The sequence below is a fragment of the Pyrus communis genome, chromosome 10 (genome assembly GCF_041283825.1).
Source record: "Pyrus communis isolate YQ-2024b chromosome 10, ASM4128382v1, whole genome shotgun sequence".
Lineage (NCBI taxonomy): Eukaryota > Viridiplantae > Streptophyta > Magnoliopsida > Rosales > Rosaceae > Pyrus > Pyrus communis.
This window is the reverse complement of record NC_142574.1, coordinates 22,524,127-22,543,691: the sequence shown is the minus strand read 5'-3', so window position 1 is coordinate 22,543,691 and position 19,565 is coordinate 22,524,127. Positions and strand designations below refer to the sequence as shown.

General features: G+C 34.4%; 1 protein-coding gene across 1 annotated transcript; it reads left to right on the top strand.

Annotated features, from left to right (window-relative positions):
* The first annotated feature begins 12,591 nt into the window (after positions 1-12,591).
* LOC137727149 (dimethylnonatriene synthase-like) lies at positions 12,592-19,285 on the top strand. Its single transcript, XM_088677111.1, has 2 exons — positions 12,592-13,662; positions 18,383-19,285. The coding sequence occupies exons 1-2, from the start codon at positions 12,598-12,600 to the stop codon at positions 19,013-19,015; spliced, it is 1,698 nt and encodes a 565-aa protein (XP_088533237.1). The 5' UTR covers positions 12,592-12,597; the 3' UTR covers positions 19,016-19,285.
* Positions 19,286-19,565: the final 280 nt, after the last annotated feature.

Here is a 19,565-nt window from a genome sequence, read left to right as displayed (position 1 = left end):
ATTGTTGTAAAAGAGCATAAGCTCTTATTTACTTTGAAGTACTCCTTTCTTGTTTTATTCGATATGCATGAAATTGGAGTAGTTGGGTCCAACGCCCAATAAGACAACACGCCTTAATGTGATTAAACGCGTAACTAAAATCAATCACCATCCCTAGACCGAGATTCAACACTAGGCTCGTGTTGAATCGAATCAAAGGTTCATAGTCATCCTAAGGCCCTAAGGCAACTATATAGTCCATCAATGAATGCAAATCTTATGTTAGTAGTACCATATAGTCTTGCTTTAAAAACCGTTTTAAAAGCATAGTGGGAGTATTATATACTACTAAATCAATCATATGGACCAATAGTTGTAATAGGACCAAAATGTTTTAATTGGATTAAAATGTATGTTTATATGTGATGAGACCTAAAACCCTCAACCAAACCATTATTAAGTTGATAAGCGAGAGATGCTTTGAATATCTCTTCGTGGCCTTCCACCGTGGTAGGCTCCAATCGTTTGTGACTTGTACACCGACTTCACCCTATCATGGGGGAGTACAAAGTGCATGCTTACACTCAGGAGGAGTCTATACGCATATGATGAGGTGAGTGTAGGCAACGAGGATGGCCAATATCATATCATTGTGAGGCTATTCTTGAACCCCTTCATGAACTAAGCATGGTGGGAATAACTTAACTAAGTGCAATGGCGCCGATATCATATCATTGTGAGGCAACATTCTCTAGAGGCCAAATAAGATGGGTACTTGCAAGAGATGCAAATGAGTAAGCGTACTCTCTCATTATTATTAATGCTAGCCAATATCGTATCATCGTGAGGTGGGCTTGGTAATAGTGAGCCTCCCATACCCTACTAAGAGTTTCCTCCAAAACTCTCGAATTCCGATGAGGGATATGGAATTTGCCAAAAATAGTGGGTGGTGCTATTTGATTTAAAGACCCGAATCAAATGGCTTAAAATCAATCAATTTATATTCGTTATGTATTTGTTTACCAATATATTTGCAAACGCTATCCAAAACTTGACAAAGAAAAGCCGAATGCTTTAATTTCCGGACTTAGTTCTACAATCCCATAGATTGTCTTTAATGGCTTGTAGATGTAACTAAGTAGTCTCATCCTCACAATCTTCCTATTGATAATGTATCATTGGAAGAGTATGTTAGATAAGTCTAACATGAGAAGGACAACACTTTTAATGTCATAATTCTTCAAATACAAATTGTTGTATGAAGAAATGAGAGTTGCCTTGAACAACTCTTGAAAGTTTGTAATTATGTTTAGAACATAATGGTTGGTTGACAAAAATAGTCCATCAACATGGACTTATGATGATTTTGAATCATTGAGTGTTGAAGTGTTAAACCACTTAACGAGACGGAAACTAGGCAAGGACTTCACCTTTGTGTCCCTATCCTAATGGTTCACTAAGTTTATTGTAAACTATATAGTGAACAATAACCGCACGCTCTCCAAATCGTTTGATGTGTATAACACATTTGAAATAAGTTTCAAGAGAGATAGTGGGAGTTTAGGGACCATGACTATTGTAGTCAAAGGAGAAGTCAAATGAAGAAGGCAAAATAACTCCAAGGGAACAAACTTTCTTTATGAAATGATGGACATTGGAAGGGGTATTTGCAAGAAATGTCTTGCAAGTGTCAAGAACACACCTTTCGAAGGTGTTGTAATATGTTCTTGAAATAGTTCAAAACAGTTGGTTCTTCTACTTGAATGCTTGATTCCGTATTAGTAACTATGTTTTACAATTGTTGTAAAAGTGTGCTAATAAAAAGTAGAAGATTAATGAGAGAAGAGAAAGTACTTCACATTCGGAAAGTGAAATATAGATCTCTGCGAAAGCGGATTGTACTTACTTCCTCATATGAACTACCAAAGAAATTGGAAAATACTAAAGATTGTCTTTACATTCCAATTTTAAGGAACTTAAATCCGTCACTATAGTAGAGATGGATAAATGTTTTGTTTGACAAAACATTGTTCTTTATTAATCAATAATTAGATTATTGTAACTTAATTGTTTGTCTCTATAGTAGAGATGATATGGTAGTTTAACTGTTTAGAATACGATGATGCTTAAAACCCAAAAGGTTGCAAGGTAGTGACTAATCCCAACTGAGTTGTGATACCTCTAAAACATAAGTTACGAGTTGGTCATAGATGGATGCTTTGGATCGTTAGATCCGGATCCAATACCTTCTTGTTAAAATTGTATAGAGGCGAAATGTTCGAATCTTTATTCTTTTGGAAAGAAGAAAGAATCACAAAGTTGTTGAGGTTAATTCACTTAGATGTTAGTGGCACTTGTCCACAACATAATACTACTCATGTTGTATGACATTCACCGAAGATCACTCTCGGTTGAACTATAGTTTATTTTGAATAAACACAAGTCCGAATACTTTGCAAAAGGTTTCAAAGAATTCAAGAAATGTAAGTAGATGAGTAAGACGTCTAAAGTATTTACCTCCTTAGATTTGATCCAAGGAAAAAGTAACACATTAGATTAATCTCCTTGAAAGATATCAAGGAAGGTAGCATCGTAAGATAATGAATTTCTCCATTAGGAGAAGAACGAACATGAATAAGATTTAGTTCGTTGGACATTATCAATTACCCATATATATATGATATATACTTCTAAGACAACCTAGTTCCTATACCACAAGCTCCAAGGTAGTCCAGAAGGATTTATAAACCGTCTCAGTTGAATGGTTTGAACTTTATGACTATGTCATAGAGTTGCACCTCTTAATTCGAAAGAAATAAGAATGAAAATCCTTATGACTACATTGAGTGTATATACGATATATACTCAAGGAAATGGTAAAGTACCATTTGACCCGAAATAATGAAACCTTCACAGCTAATTGGTAGCTTAAGGTGACTACACTCAAAGAAAATGGTTGACTTTGAAGAAACCGTCTTTGACATAGTCTTAGTTTCAATTAATTCGAAGATTGCTAGAAACAACTAAATGGTGATTCAATGTTTGGACATAATATGGGTTTCCGAAACCATTATCAAGATAGTCTTGATAATATATGTCTAAAACTAAGAATCACAAGACATATAAGTTGTAGAGATCCATCCATCATGAATCTCAGCAAGTTAGTGGGAGCTATAAGCATCTTATGAGAAAAAGGATCAAATCGTTTGATTTCTCATAAAGATGTAAATGAATCTTTTGTTTACTAGGTTTACAAAAGATTAGTGGGAGTTAATCATATTCCTAAATTTGAATATATATACATGATATATATTAATTTTGAAAATGAAAGGAATTCTTCATCGTTAAAGTTATGACTTTAAACATTCTATAATGATAGAATGTATATGGGAGACATAGTCTATATACATGGGATGGAAATCTATAATGATAGATTTCAATATATAATTGGATTATATCAATCCCTAAAATAGACAAGAGATGCTAGGAAGTTTCTCATATGATGATAAACTTCAATTAGAATGACAATTCTAGTGAGACTAGGAAGTTGTTCTTCTCAAAGGGAATGTACCCTTTGACTCCCAAAGAAATAATGCGTAAATAGAATCCTTTATGCATACGCAGAAAGGTGATTTATGTATTTCATATTGTATGAAAACATTGATATAAGTTGTACCTAGAACGGTACAAGATGATATCAGTGCAAGCCCAGGATTAGAACCATGGCAACTGTCAAGTGAATCCTTAGGTATTTAAGAAATACTAAAGATGGATTCCTCAAGAATGAGGAAGAATTAGAGTAACGTAATGGAAGCGTAAATGTATTAGATTATGAATCTAATCCATCATAGAATATCTCTTCATTATGAACGAAGTGATAATGAGATATCTCTTTATTATGACTAAAGAGATATTTGGGTGGAAACGTTAAAAGTAATGACTTTAATGTGTTCCATCATGTATGCAAAATATATTGCCATATAGAAGCTTACAACATTGTTGTTTGGATGGGAAAGTTCATTTATGAACTCTCCATTCGGTTCCAACCAGAAAATGTATGACACTAATGGGGCGATAGCTCAAGCCAGGGAATCAAGGTCTCATCAAGGCCCGAACTCAAATGAGAGACTGAACCACATGATTGAGAATCATGTATAATGGTGACGTCGTTATTCTCAAGGTTGCTTCTATGGATACATATAGATATCCATTGTCTAGGCCTACTACTCAGCCATTTATGAAATGACTACAGAAGAGGTATCATCACTGATGACTAAGCTGATTGGCTCTAGTGCAAGTGGGAGATTGTTGGAAATGTGCCCTAAAACCAATCATATGATGATACTTTATGGACATTTCACATGTTAAACTAATCTAGTTTAATATTAAGGGCAAACATTATTGTTTGAGCCGTCTCATATAAATGTTATATGCTTAAACGATAAGTCCAAGGAATATGTGATTGGAAGAATGCGATCTAAAGAAGTTAGATTCATGAGACCATTCTTTCGTTGACACATCCTAAACGTTCCTGATCATAGGATTGTCAATTGGGCATTGACAGTCCGTTAAGATCAGTACGTGCTATGTCTTCTCTCAGGGAGAGTGACTAGTCTCGAGTCATTGGTGTGTGTGACATCAAGACAAGTACGTAGGTGCTCAATAGAGAATGAGTTCACTGAACACGATCAACGAAGAGTTCTCATATTCATGTCACATGAGAACTCATGGTTGGGACAATGCAAATTAGTCTTTTGACCTGAGGCATCACAGTTGTCTTGTGGTTAGGTCCTTAATCTTTGATTATGTCAAAGTCACTCCATCAGGAGGGTGTCCACGGCATCGTTGGGGTTAAGCCACTTAGCCATGGAGGCAAGTGAATGCGCAACAAGGGATCTCTAACCTTCAAACTGTTTGAGGGAGAATACTCTATGATATGATTAAGAATCTTTGGCCAAAGTATGAATGAGATTTAGGAATGTGTTCCAAATCACATTCAAGGTAATCATATAAGCACAAGACTCACATTGGATAGTAGACATGAATAAACTATCAAACCAAACAATGTGGTCAAGAGTATTGTATTAGAGAAAGACCGTATTGCATTTGTAATCCTAAAACTGAATAGGTTCTCAACCTCTTCTGATTAGCTTGGGTAACCATGACATGCTGCTAGGCGTCAACCATGGTTTGTGGAAGCCCTAAAAGTGTATTATCACTAACGGGAGAATTGAAAGTAAGTTTCAATTCACAATCGATTAGAAAGAGTTTTAACCGCCCACTGCCTCGCTAAAAGGAACCTAATGGATCGTTCACCGAGTAAGGTAGAGTTTGAAGAAACAACGGAGATGAGTAAGAATAATTAAATGGTTTAATTATTTATCTAAGGCTAGGATTAATTAATATGTTAATTAATCAAACGAATAAGTTCGTTAAAGATCTCGGATTAGTTTTGGGCCGCAAGGCCCAATGGGATTTGAATGTCAAGCCCATTAACTCAAGTTGTATGACAACTTGAATAAACAAAGGGCTTGAAAGCCCAATAAACCCTATAGGCCGGCCATGTTAGAAGAATAGGGCTTTTGGTCCATTAGGTCACTTATTTGAAGGGACTATATAAAGGACTTTATAGCCTAAAATTCATTAAGGGTTGTTTTTGGGGAAAGGATGAGAACACAAGCTCTCCTTTCTCTCTAAAATTTCGGCCACCTTGGAGGGATCATCTAGCAATCAAACTCCTCCAAGGTCACTCATTTCTTCTTCATTATGCCTTGGTGATGAATCATTAGAGGTTCTCAATTTTGGGAACTTTGGAGAAACCTTTTTCATCCATCAAAATCCATAGATCTAAGATGCAAGGAATGAAGGCCCTCTCTTTGGGTGATTAGCCTTTGTTTAAATACAAAGAGGAATCTACAAAGGTATATATTTCAACTCACTTTGTTTTGAGTTGATTATTGGTTCACCATTTTACTAGGCTTTGAACATTCATGGGTAATGTTTTGTTTTTAAGTGCATGCTAGCATGATTCCGCCTTTAATTTGTTAATTGCATGCTAATGATGTTGCTTAAATGAACATGTCATCTTCCAAAATAATCCTTCAGGAAGGCCTTGTTGGCCCAGAGTAGGGCGCTTTCATGATCATCAATTACTACAACTCTTTGTTCCTCAACAGTGAGTGCCAACCTATCTGCAAACTTCATGACCATATCATCCATTGCCCTAGTCACCACCTGCACACTGGTCCGCCAAATCCCACAGACAACAACACACACTAACCTTGCTATTCGAAAGAACATTCACCTTCGACGTGCAGGGATGATCTCCTCTGCTTCAATTTGAACCACTGCTGTGTGAAAACCCTGAAAATGTGACAGCCAACGCCGTAATATCGAACCCCACCGCTCTCCTAGAGAAACCCTAGAGAGCAATACGTTTTTGACAAATTTGATTTTGCGTGGCCTCTGTGTGTGTGTATGATCTCTTAATATTTTTAGACTAATAATTGGATCGCGGATCTTTCTCTGCAACATTGCAACTGTCACATGTTGCTATGTTGAATCAATACGACTTAGGAAAAAGAGGTTCTTGTGTAGGGGATTCGAATTCGAGGTAGTGTAAGAGAGAGGGTGGGATCATATGGTAGAAGTGGTAGGGAAAATGATCCTCGCCGGATTCCTTTTCTAGGGATCCTGAAGATACTGTGATCTTGTCTATTTATCGTACATCGTACGGTCATAAATCATTTTAAATTTTAAATTTTAAATTAAATATAAATAGTACCTAAAGAAAACTGACCGCACGATGTACGATGAATGGTTATGATCACGGGCTCCCTAAGAAAAGGATTCGGCGAGGATCCTTTTCCAAGTGGTAGGACTCAAAATCAGGCGAGGTAGGGGTATAAGGATGTGGTTTGCGTGTCAATCCTCTGAAATTAGGCAATTATAATAATTTTATACTAAACTCGCCATATACGAGATTGAAACTTCTTACCTTTTTATTTTAACAAATAATATTATCTACACTAAGAGAGTGGAGGAGTGGCTAAGTCTCATAATGGGCTTGCAATATGTGGTTCAAATTCATCTTTGGCAAGAATCGAACCTAAGACCTCTCACCATAATACAAGTGAAGAAGAATACTACTAGACTATAGTATTAAAGGGGTGAAACCTCCTACTTATAAGTGGAACAAAAATACATGTAATACAAGCCACTTAGTACTACAGTCTAGTGATATTCCTCTTCACTTGTAAGTGAGAGATCTTAGGTTCGATTATCGCCAAAGGCAAATTTGAACCACATTATTGCTAGCCCATTGTAAGACTACTAAACTCACCCCCTCCTCTTTAGTGTAAATAAATATCGTTTACTAAAAACAAAAAAATACTTGTAATACACGTATAGTATAGCATCGACATGAATATTGTAAACTAAAGAGAATGGTGGAGCTTAAAAGATTCATTAGACAATTAGTATTAGCCCTAGAGAAAATTATACAATAAGCGTATAACAATTGTAGTAAACGTCATGGCTCCAAGCTGCTACCATGGCAAGTTTATACTACTATATTGGAAATGTTGTCAATAATTGTTAAGTCATCTAACTGTACCAAGTCATTGAGAATGATCCATATAGATTAAACTGCAAGGTATTGAGTTGATCTGACCAAATGAAATCTGCACATTATTGAGGAGGACTATACTAATATATTGGAAATGTTGGATATTGCTGTTTGCATTAGAAAATGTATAGTAGGAGTCCCATAACATTAGCTACATAGGGAAATGATACAAAACTAACTTGGGCCATTCTCAAATAAAGGCACCCTTAAACACTATAAATGCTCCAGAAATGCTAGCAGCTTTCGCATTTCACTTATCATTTTAATATTCTCATTTCTTATACCACATGGATTTTATTAGCACTATGAAATTGGCTCTAATACTTTTTATACAATCACCATCAATGATAAAATAAAATTGTGTTAAATACATGTATAATGTTTTCACATGAATATTATAATCGTCATGCGGTGATATTAAATACATGTAATATTGTAATGAATCCCTGTTTTTATTCCTTTGTTAATATAATTAAAACTTTAGTTTGTCAACCAAAAGCTAATTAAAATTTTAATTCTACGTGCTAGCTAAATACACGTGGCGTGAGTAGAAGTAAGAATGTTAAAATGAGAAAGTTGATTACACTCTCCTAATGAACGTGCAAAATCGGATGATATATTTCCTACACACATTTCTCCAATCCACCAAATGATTGACACCATATTATCTTTGTTGGCAAGCACAGCATCATACAAATATTCAATATGTCATTCTATTTCATCGTTAATTTTAATGCAGTCGAGCACGTAGTTATTATATCACGGTTGAATGACGTTGATGCCTAAATTTGCATCAGTGACAATTCAGTAATACGGGCCCAACACTAATGTCGCTGGACTGTTGCCAACAACTTCTTGATTAGAAAATTATTGCCCTTGCAACCAGAAAAAAAAAATAATAATAATTGTCCTCGATGGCAACACCAATAATGTGGGGGAACTATATTTGTATTTTACACCCCCCCCCCCCCCCCAAATAATGTCGCTGGACTGTTGCCAACTACTTCTTGATTAGAAAATTATTGCCCTTGCAACCAGAAAAAAATAATAATAATAATTGTCCTCGATGGCAACACCAATAATGTGGGGGAACTATATTTGTATTTTACCTTCACATGAACAATTAAGACTTATTTTTAGCTATGATTCTTGTAACATGATTTTAATCGCATTTTGTCCCATATAATTCAAAAATTCGTAACTTTACTTATTAAAATTCAAAATTCGCTCTATTTTAATATGTTTCTATTTCTTTTGTCAATAGCCATTAAAGTTGCCAACGTGTATGGGTAAAATTGTAATATCATAAGCTTATTTTTTTGCTACACCTTGAGAACTCGATTTAGATACCATTTTGCTCCTAAGACTCAAAAGTTACCATTTACACTCTGAAATTCAAAATTCGCTTCACTTTAATTTGTGGACTGTCTCTCTCTTCCCTGAAACTCAAAAGTCACCCCTAAAACATATGTGGGATGTCACATCCCGACCCTGGCCCTCACCACATCCTGGACTCGACTCTACCGTAGCACGATATTATCCGTTTTGGGCTCCTACCACACCCTCATGATTTTGTTTCTAGGAACTCACACGAGAACTTCCCAGTGGGTCACCCATCCTGGGATTGCTCTCGCTCGAACTCGCTTAACTTCGGAGTTCTGATGAACTCCGAAGCCAGTGAGCTCCCAAAAGTCTCATTATGTACCTCATAAGTATATTTTTTTCTCTAATTTTAAAATGTTTGAAGTGCAAAATGAGATTTTTGGAGTGCCAATAAGAATTCTAAAAAAAATGTGGAAAAGGAGAAAATGTGTTCATAAAATTTTCCCACAAAGGTATGTTGAAAAGAAAAATTATATATGCCATAGACAAGTGAAATTAATATATAGAGAGATTATATTTACACACCCCAAATTACTTCTTTCATACTCTTATAATTTTTTAATATTTTTTACACATTGTTAACACTTAATAGAAAAATATTAAAAACTAAAAAGGTATGAGGGAAGTAATTTAGGATGTGTGAATATAATATCCCAATATATATTGGTTTGAAAGATAACATGAATGATTAGTCTACGATATTTTAAATAAAATAATGGTATCGGTACTATTTAGTTTGAAAGTTGATACTACAATGCAATAACGTTTAAGTACTCATTTGTATGTGATTTTAAAATGACTAAAAACACTTTTAAAAAAAAATATTTTTGGGTTCTAAAAGCACTTGAAGTGATTTCTGCAAGAAGCACCGGTTATGTGTTTCGCTTTAAGTGCTTTTCCAGGATTTACTTGCATTTTTACTAAAGATTGATTCTAAAAATATTTTCACCAAAAACGATTTCAGTCATTTTAAAAGCACATCCAAACAAGTTCTAAATATAGTTTTCTGCCTTAATAGTGTATTATGACTTTACACCATAAAAGGCAACCTTGTTATAATAATACCAATGTTATTTTATGCAATTAATTATAATGTTACGTTAAGTAGGTAACTTTGGATTGTAGATTTGAACAATTCTAGTTTGACCTTACCTCAAACATTGAATGTTAACATCTTGTTGTAACATCATTAAGATGTAGTGTAATTTTATTTGTTTCCTAGTAATAACCTACATCTATTATTGAATCAGAGGTCAATGGTGTAATCATAAACGTTGTTATTGTAATTTAATCACATCCAAGTATAACAACTAACCTTTACACTTTAACAGAACATACTCAATAAAACTATCAACCTTGTTATAATAATACTAACATGTTAGATCCCACATCGCCCAAGGGAGTGGATCCTCTATGCCTTATATGTACATGCTCACCTCCCTATAACACGAGGCCTTTTGGGAGCTCACTGGCTTCGGGTTACATCAAAACTCCGAAGTTAAGCGAGTTTGGGTGAAAGCATTCCTAGGATGAGCAATCCACTGGGAAGTTGCTCGTGAGTTCCCAGAAACAAAATCGTGAGGGGGAGTGGATCCTCTATGCCTTATATGTACATGCTCACCTCCATATAGCACGAGGCCTTTTGGGAGCTCACTTGCTTCGGAGTTCATTGGAACTCCGAAGTTAAGCGAGTTTGGATGAGAGCATTCCTAAGATGGGTGGCCCACTCGGAAGTTCTCGCGTGAGTTCCCAAAAACAAAACCGTGAGGGTGTGGTCGGGGCCCAAACCAGACAATATCGTGCTACAGCAGAGTCGAGCCCAGGTCGGGATGTGACATAACATCATGATGTGTTATTAACTATAACTTTACTACCATTTAATACTATTGTCTAGTGGCATTCATCTTCACTTGTAAGTGAGAGGACTCAGGTTCAATTCTCGCCAAAGGCGAATTTGAATGCTAGCCCATTGTGAAGCTAAATTCACCCCCTCCCCTTAATGCAGATAATATCGTTTGTTAAAAAAAAAAAAAAAAAAATTATTAACGGCATCGTAGAATCCTTATAATTCGTGACAAAATTTGTTTTTAAATATAGAAAGTCTGGAATGTATAATAACTTTTTGAAATGCTAATAGCAACACTTTAAAAAAATATATGGGTTTATAAGAATATGGTTCCAACGGCTACAGTGATAATAACTGTAGCCGTTGGACCAAATTTCAATGGCCCAGATCTCAGACTAGGTGATTTAGGTGAAAAGGGATCTAGAGAGGAAAATTTTCCGGTGGAAAAAAACTAGAAAGTGTTTATAACTTTAAGTTATCGGTTGTTGGTTTAAATTATATGTACATTCCTTTACATTTTTTTAGAATTGTGTTATCCATACACATCATTTTATCTTTCATATACTTGGCCCAATTTTCGTTCGTCGATTCAAATGAACTGAAAAAGATAAAATGACAAAATTAATGGAAAGTGCGTGAAAAATAAAAAGAGGTATGTGAACAACATTATCTTTTTTTTTATACATTTTTTATTTCCTTATTTCTCAATTGTATTTCTCTGCTTTATCTTTCCAGAGAAATGCTAAGGAGATTCTTTCAAAAGTGAGACTTTTCATGAACTCGCTACCACCTCATATTTTTTACATAATATTTTATAATATTAACACAAAAACTAACGTTAAAATGTAAAATAGCAGAAGTTCATATAAAAAGTTTCACTTTACGATAGCCTTCTTTAACAATTCTCATCTCTCTAACACGAAATGGAAAATTACAAGGGGACCCCTAAAAACAAAAATCTCAATCATTATGAGGTCTAGAACTTCGTAAAGGGCGTTTTTCGACAAGATTCATAACTTAATAAGAATGGGGAGCTGCCGTATGCTTTGCCCGTAATGGCAAAATAATGGACATGATTGGAAAGTCCTACTATACTAGATAAGGGCAGACAAGTAAAACAAAAACTGAAAAAAAAAAAAAAAAAAACCAAAAAACAAACAAAATCTACTAGGCACCAGTGCATCACGGGCAAGTGGATCTGATTGAAATTATTGATCTGAAAAGTTTAAAATTATAAAACTATCACTTTTATCGCATTTTTTCATATTATATTAACATATGAGCACACACAAAGTGTTTGAGAAATTTTTTTTATTTTTGTTTTTGAAATAAAAGAAGAGAGGAAGAGAGTGACAGAGAATATGAGAGTGGGAGGGTTTTTTTTTTTTTTTTTTGTTTTTTTAATTAGAGATATATTAGGATTACATATAGGTGAGGCCTTGAAGAAAAAAAAAGCAACATTTGATTGTGTAAAATTACATTTCTACCCCATATTTCTTATTCATATTCTATTTTAATTAGAGGGTTAAAATGATAATTTCATAAGATTTTGATTGACAATGAGTGTTTTATTAATTAGTAGAAATTTACGTTTTTTTTATTGAGATGAAATTCACATGGAATGATGATTTCCACTTTCATTAAAAAGATAATACAAATATGTTATAAAAAAAAAAAATGTAATAAGTGTAACATTACTCTTAAAGTTGACATGACTTCAAATAAACCCATACAACCTATAAATACACACAAAATCTAAGATATGATCATTCTACGCACATTTCATCCTCATATATCTCGCACCATGAATGATTTCATTTCTCCAACCCACAAAATCATTAACACAATAATAGCTTTGCTGCTGGTTCTCTGTGGTACATTGAGAATAATCGCAGCATACACCAAGCAAAAGAAGAGGAATATCATCAACAACACAAAGGCAGAAACCATGTCGTTGCCCAAAGTCCCTCAACCCACAGAAGCATGGCCTCTCATAGGTCACCTCCATCTCCTACATGGCAAAGACCCTGTTGCCCTAATCCTTGGCGCCATGGCAGATAAACTCGGTCCAATCTACTCACTCAAGCTTGGTCCGCACCAAGTAGTGGTTGTGCTGAGCGCTTGGGAACATGTGAAAGAACGCTTCACAAAAAACGACATTGTTTTTGCCACACGACCGACTACAGCAGCCGGCAAACACTTGGGTTACAACAACGCCATTTTTGCCTTAGCCCCGTACGGATCCTACTGGCGCGACATCCGGAAGTTAGCTACTCAGGAGTTTCTGTCAGCCCAAAAAGTTGAAATGCTTAGTCACGTCCGAGCCGAAGAAGTTGACTCGTTTATAAAGAAATTGTTCGATGTGGTGGGATCGTCGGGCCTCACCACATCGCCCACCATTTCCTCAGTAGTGGTGCATTTAAGCGAGTTAGTGGAGCGCTTGATGTTCAACATTAGCGTGAGGCTAATTGCCGGGAAGAGATTTTCGGATGGCGAATACAATGAAAAAGGCAGTGAGGCTTGGCGTTTCGAAAAGGCTATGCAGAAGGCTATGCATCTCCTTGGCAATTTTATGTGGTCGGATGCTATGCCATGTTTTGAATGGCTGGACAGCTTGTTTGGGCCTGTGAGTTCCATGAAACGCACGTTTAAGGAACTTGACTCTGTGCTTAGCAGCTGGCTTGACGAACATCGTTCTCAAGAAAGCAAGACCGGTAATAGCACCAGAGTCGAAAGTGACTTGATGGATGCGATGATATCCAACTTTGGAGAGGAGGCTGTCATTTCTGGCCATAGCTGTGATAACGTCGTCAAAGCAACATCACTTGTAAGTTCTCTAAATTTGGTTTATATTACATATCAAGGAACACTCTATGTAGTATTATATAGACTTGAAACATGGCTTTAGCTAGGCCTGGCAAACGGATAGTGTCTGTCGTGTTGGTGTCATTTTGGTTTAACACATGTTATCTTAACGGGTCGTGTCGTGTCGTGTCAAACCCGTTATCTTAATGGGTCCTTAAAAGGCCAGGTCACTTTATCCGGGTAAAGTGACCTAACCCGTTATGACCTGTTAAGAAAAATATTTTATTTTTTTTTCAAAACATTAAAACATATTTGCCGTTTAAGTACTACATCTACACTTGAAAATAAGAACCTAATAAACAAATATCCATACATTACTAGTCTATTACAAAATATTAAATGTGCAAGGATATGCAAAATGAAAGAGTTTTTGTTTTCAAGGTTGTGAAGCTTTTCTCAAAAGTTTAAACCTTGCCAATGGAACTCAAAGCTTGCATGTTATTCATTTTACAAATCCTCAATTTTCATCGATCATCATAACATAAGATTTTGTGGTATCTACTAGTGTATATATTTTAAATTGAAAATCGAATTCATTCATTGTATCCATATAGGGTCAAGGAGTGTAGCTGTAAAAAATCATCAAAGTCGGAGTTAAAATAACCGTTCAATCGTGATTTTTCGTTGATAACCGTCGAAAAGTTTTGTCCCGTTACTTAATCTCTGTATTTTTTTTTTTTTTTGCGATTTTTAGCGTATGCGATCTCGAATCATAGACAAACAAGTTTGACGGTTGGATCATTGAAATTAGTTTCGTAGAATGCATATCCCATCAAAACGAAGGATTCACTAACACTTAAGAGTTTATTCATACTTTCATCGAGTATGTGCTATCCACTAGTGTAAATATTTTTAATTGAAGATCGAGTTCATTCATTGTATTCATATAGGGTCAAGGAGTGTAGTGTAAAAAATCATTAAAATCGGAGTTAAAATAACCGTTAAATCGTGATTTTTCGTTGATAACCATCGAAAAGTTTTGTCCCGTTACTTGATCTCTAAATGTTTGTTTTTTGCGATTTTTGGTGTATGCGATCTCGAAGTATATACAAACAAGTTTGACGGTTGGATCGTTGACATTAGTATCGTAGAATGCATATCTCATCAAAACGATAGATTCACTAACACTTAAGAGTTTATTCATACTTTTATTAAGTATAACATAAGATTTTGTGGTATCCACTAGTGTAAATATTTTAAATTGAAGATCGAATTCATTCATTATATTCATATAGGGTCAAGGAGGGTAGCTGTAAAAAATCATCAAAATCAGAGTTAAAATAATGATTAAATCATGATTTTTCGTTGATAACTGTCGAAAATTTTTGTCCCATTACTTCATTTATGAATGTTTGTTTTTTGCGATTTTTGGCGTATGCGATCTTGAAGAATATACAAACAAGTTTGACGATTGGATCGTTGACATTAGTTTCGTAAAATGCGTATCTCATCAAAACAATAGATTTACTAACACTTAAGAGTTTATTCATACTTTCATTAAGTATAACATAAGATTTTGTGGTATCAACTAATGTAAATATTTTAAATTGAAGATCAAATTCATTCATTGTATTCATATAGGGTCAAGGAGGGTAGCTGTAAAAAATCATCAAAATCAGAGTTAAAATAACGATTAAATCATGATTTTTTGTTGATAACCGTCGAAAATTTTTGTCCCGTTACTTGATCTCTGAATGTTCGTTTTTTGCGATTTTTGGCGTATGCGATCTCGAAGTATATACTAACATGTTTGACTATTGGATCGTTGAAACTAGTTTCGTAGAATACGTATCCCATCAAAACAATAGATTCACTAATACTTAAAAGTTTATTCATACTTTTATTAAGTATAACATAAGATTTTGTAGTATCCACTAGTGTAAATATTTTAAATTGAAGATCGAGTTCGTTTATTGTATTCGTATAGGGTCAAGGAGTTAGCTGTAAAAAATCATCAAAATCGAAATTAAACTAATTGTTAAATTGTGATTTTCCGTTGATAACCGTCGAAAAGTTTTGTCCCGTTACTTAATTTCTGAATGTTTGTTGTTTGCTATTTTTGGCGTATGCGATATTAAAGCATATACAAACAAGTTTGATGGTTAGATCGTTGACATTAGTTTCGTAGAATGCGTATCCCATAAAAACGATAGATTCACTAACAGTTACGAGTTTATTCATACTTTCATTAAGTATAACATAAGATTTTGTAGTATCCACTAGTGTATGACTGTTCTCCACTAACCACAAGGATATAGGGACTCTATATTTCATCTTAGGTGTATTTTAAATTGAAGATCGAATTCATTCATTATATTCATATAGGGTCAAGGAGTGTAACTGTAAAAAAATCATCAACATCAGAGTTAAAATAACGGTTAAATCATGATTTTTCGTTGATAATCGTCGAAAAGTTTTGTCCCGTTACTTGATCTTTGAATGTTTGTTTTTTGCGATTTTTGGCGTATGCGATCTTGAAGCATATACAAACAAGTTTGACGGTTGGATAATTGAAATTAGTTTCATAGAATGCATATCCCATCAAAACGATAGATTCACTAACACTTTGAGTTTGTTTATACTTTCATTAAGTATAACATAAGATTTTGTGGTATCCACTAGTGTAAATATTTTAAATTGAAGATTAAATTCATTCATTGTATTCATATAGGGTCAAGGAGTGTAGCTGTAAAAAATCATCAAAATCAGAGTTAAAATAACCGTTAAAACGTGATTTTTCATTTATAACCGTCGAAAAGTTTTATCTCGTTACTTGATCTCTGAATGCTTTCTTTTTGCAATTTTTTGGCATATGCGATCTCGAAGTATATACAAACATGTTTGGCGGTTGGATCGTTGATACTAGTTTCGTAGAATGCGTATCCTATCAAACAATAGATTCACTAACACTTAAGAGTTTATTCGTACTTTCATTAAGTATAATATAAGATTTTGTGGTATCCACTAGTGTAAATATTTTAATTGAAGATCGAGTTCATTCATTGTATTCATATAGGGTAAAAGAGTGTAGATGTAAAAAAATCATCAAAATCGGAGTTAAAATAACCATTAAATCGTGATTTTTCGTTGATAATCGTCGAAAAGTTTTGTCCCGTTACTTGATCTTTGAATGTTTTTTTTTTTTTTTTGCAATTTTTTGCTGATGCGATGTCAAAGCATATACAAACAAGTTTAACGGTTGGATCATTGAAATTAGTTTCGTAGAATTCGTATCCCATCAAGTTCAATGGTGTGTGTGTATATATATATTTATTTATTAAGTAGATTTAAATTTATTTATTTTGTACGTATAATACTTAAGAAATTGAATGGTATGTATATTTAAGCCGATCCAATGGTCACCCAATTTTAAGATTTAATTTAATATATATATATAATTATTGTTTTTAGGGGTATAAAATTGTTAAATTAATATATATATATATAATTATTAAAGTATTTTTTTAGGGTTATAAAATTATAAAATTAATATTTTACTTATCGTGTATCATGTTACCCAAGTGTATACCCGAACCAACCCGTCATCTTAACATGTGCTTATCGGGTTATCCGATAACGATCCAATTTATTATCGTGTCGACTTGAACATTTATTAATTTCGTGTCGTGTCGTGTTGGGTTATCTAGTCATGTATGGAATTGCCAGGCCTAGCTTAAATCCACCCAAGATATTTACAAGTTTCAAAATCTTAACTCTTTAATTAAACACGAAATGTGATTTATATATTTCGTAAACTTGTCACACTATATCATTAGCTGTTACACTTACACAATAATTTCCATATAATATTCAGCGTGCTTTAAAATATTTTATAAAGTACGTGGAGCATAATAGATTTTTTAGATTTTCACTTAACACAATGCTAGTTCTATCTAATGATATATGGGTTTTTATCACAAATGGTTCATGAAATTGACTCTTACCATCGAGATGGTTTCTGAAATTGAAAACCAATCAATAGAGTTCCTGAAAATAGGTGTCGCAAATCAATATGATCTTTTCGTTACAATTCTGTTAAATACTGATGTGGCACATAAATAGATTCCATAAGTCTTTTTTTCCTCACAAATGATCCTTGAAATTGACCCGCAACATCAAAATAGTCCTTGAAATTGACTCACAACATCAAAATGATCCCTTAAATTGAAAATTGATTAAAAATGATTCCTTAAATTGAAAATTGATTAAAGTAGTTAATTATAAAATACTCCCTTGAGATTTGAGGTTACTTTCAAAAAAGGCCCAAGTATTAATCTGTTAATTAACTATTGAGGTCACGCTAGATTATTAGGAAAACTAATGAAAATAGTTTGAAAATTTTGAATTTTAATGATAATGAAAAAATAAATGATAAAGTAAATAATACTAAGATTGATTTTTTAATATAAAAATATGATTTTTCGTTAAAGTAAACAACATTAGAAATTTTTCGTTAAAAATTCTTTAAATAATGTGGGTCTTCCGCTAACTGATTTGTGGCAAAATGCGAGCCTATCTATAAAACTCAATGGGCCCATTTTTTATTTTTCGCCACACATGCGGCTATCGAAATGACTAGACAATTTGACGTCTTGCATGATTGCATCCTGATCCCTCACTTGGTCATCCCTCAACATCAAGTATTATACTTTAAAACAGTGTTTCTCTTCCTTAATTGGCAGATTCTCATCGTAGGTGGCACAGAAAGCACATCTGTTGCACTAACATGGGCACTCTCCTTACTACTCAGCAACCCAGGTGCCCTAAAATCTGCCCAACAAGAATTGGACATCCACGTAGGAAGTGACAGATGGGTTCAAGAATCCGACATCCCAAAGCTCAAATACCTCCAAGCCATTGTCAAAGAAACCCTACGCTTATACCCGTCTGTCCCAATCACCGTTCACGAGGGCATGGAGGATTCTCATCTCTCTGGTTACTTTGTCCCCAAAGGCACCCGTATAGTGGTCAACTTATGGAAATTGCACCGGGACCCGCGTGTGTGGGCCAACCCTTGTGAGTTTCACCCTGAGAGGTTCATGACCGACAATGCTGACGTGGACTATTTCAAGGGTTTTGAGTACATTCCGTTTAGCTCAGGCAGAAGGTCATGCCCTGGTGCGACACTAGGGTTACATATGGTTCAATTGGTTCTGGCTCGTTTGGTTCAGGGGTTTCATATGAGCAGCATGGGTGATGAGCCGGTGGATATGCGTGAAAGGGTGGGTCTTGCCCTTATGAAAGAAAAGCCACTTGAGGCTTTTCTTGCTCCACGCCTTCCTCTTCACCTCTACGATTCTACCTGTGAACGATAGTGTCTTTAAACGTACAACCTCATGGTTTTACTTGGCAATTAACTTCGAAGTTATTCTGCATGTTGAAATTTGAACCTTGATGCTTGCATGCATTAGTTCATATACATTATTAATAATTATATGATCCAAATATATAGCACTATATCAGCACTCTTGTTGTGTAAAGTGAAAATAAGGTTTGATGAATATGTATGACTCGTGTAGGGAGGCTTCAATTAGTTATGTATTTATTCCAAATAAAAAAACAATTTGATTGATTTTTTAGATTAATATTTCTTTCTTTCCTTCCTTTCTCTTGAATTGATTCTAAATGTCTTACTAACTAAATTGGAACAAATTATAATTAGGAAGCTTTAACGGAAAAGATAGAAGATTTGAATTAAACTAAAAATGAAATATGAATTTAAAATAAAATACATGAAATAATAAAATTATAAATATAAGAAAATAAAACCTAGGACATCTGAATTCACTGTAACCAATTCTACTTAATTCCCTTAATATGTTATGCTCAAGTAGTTCCCCAATATTGATGATCGATTTTCCCTAA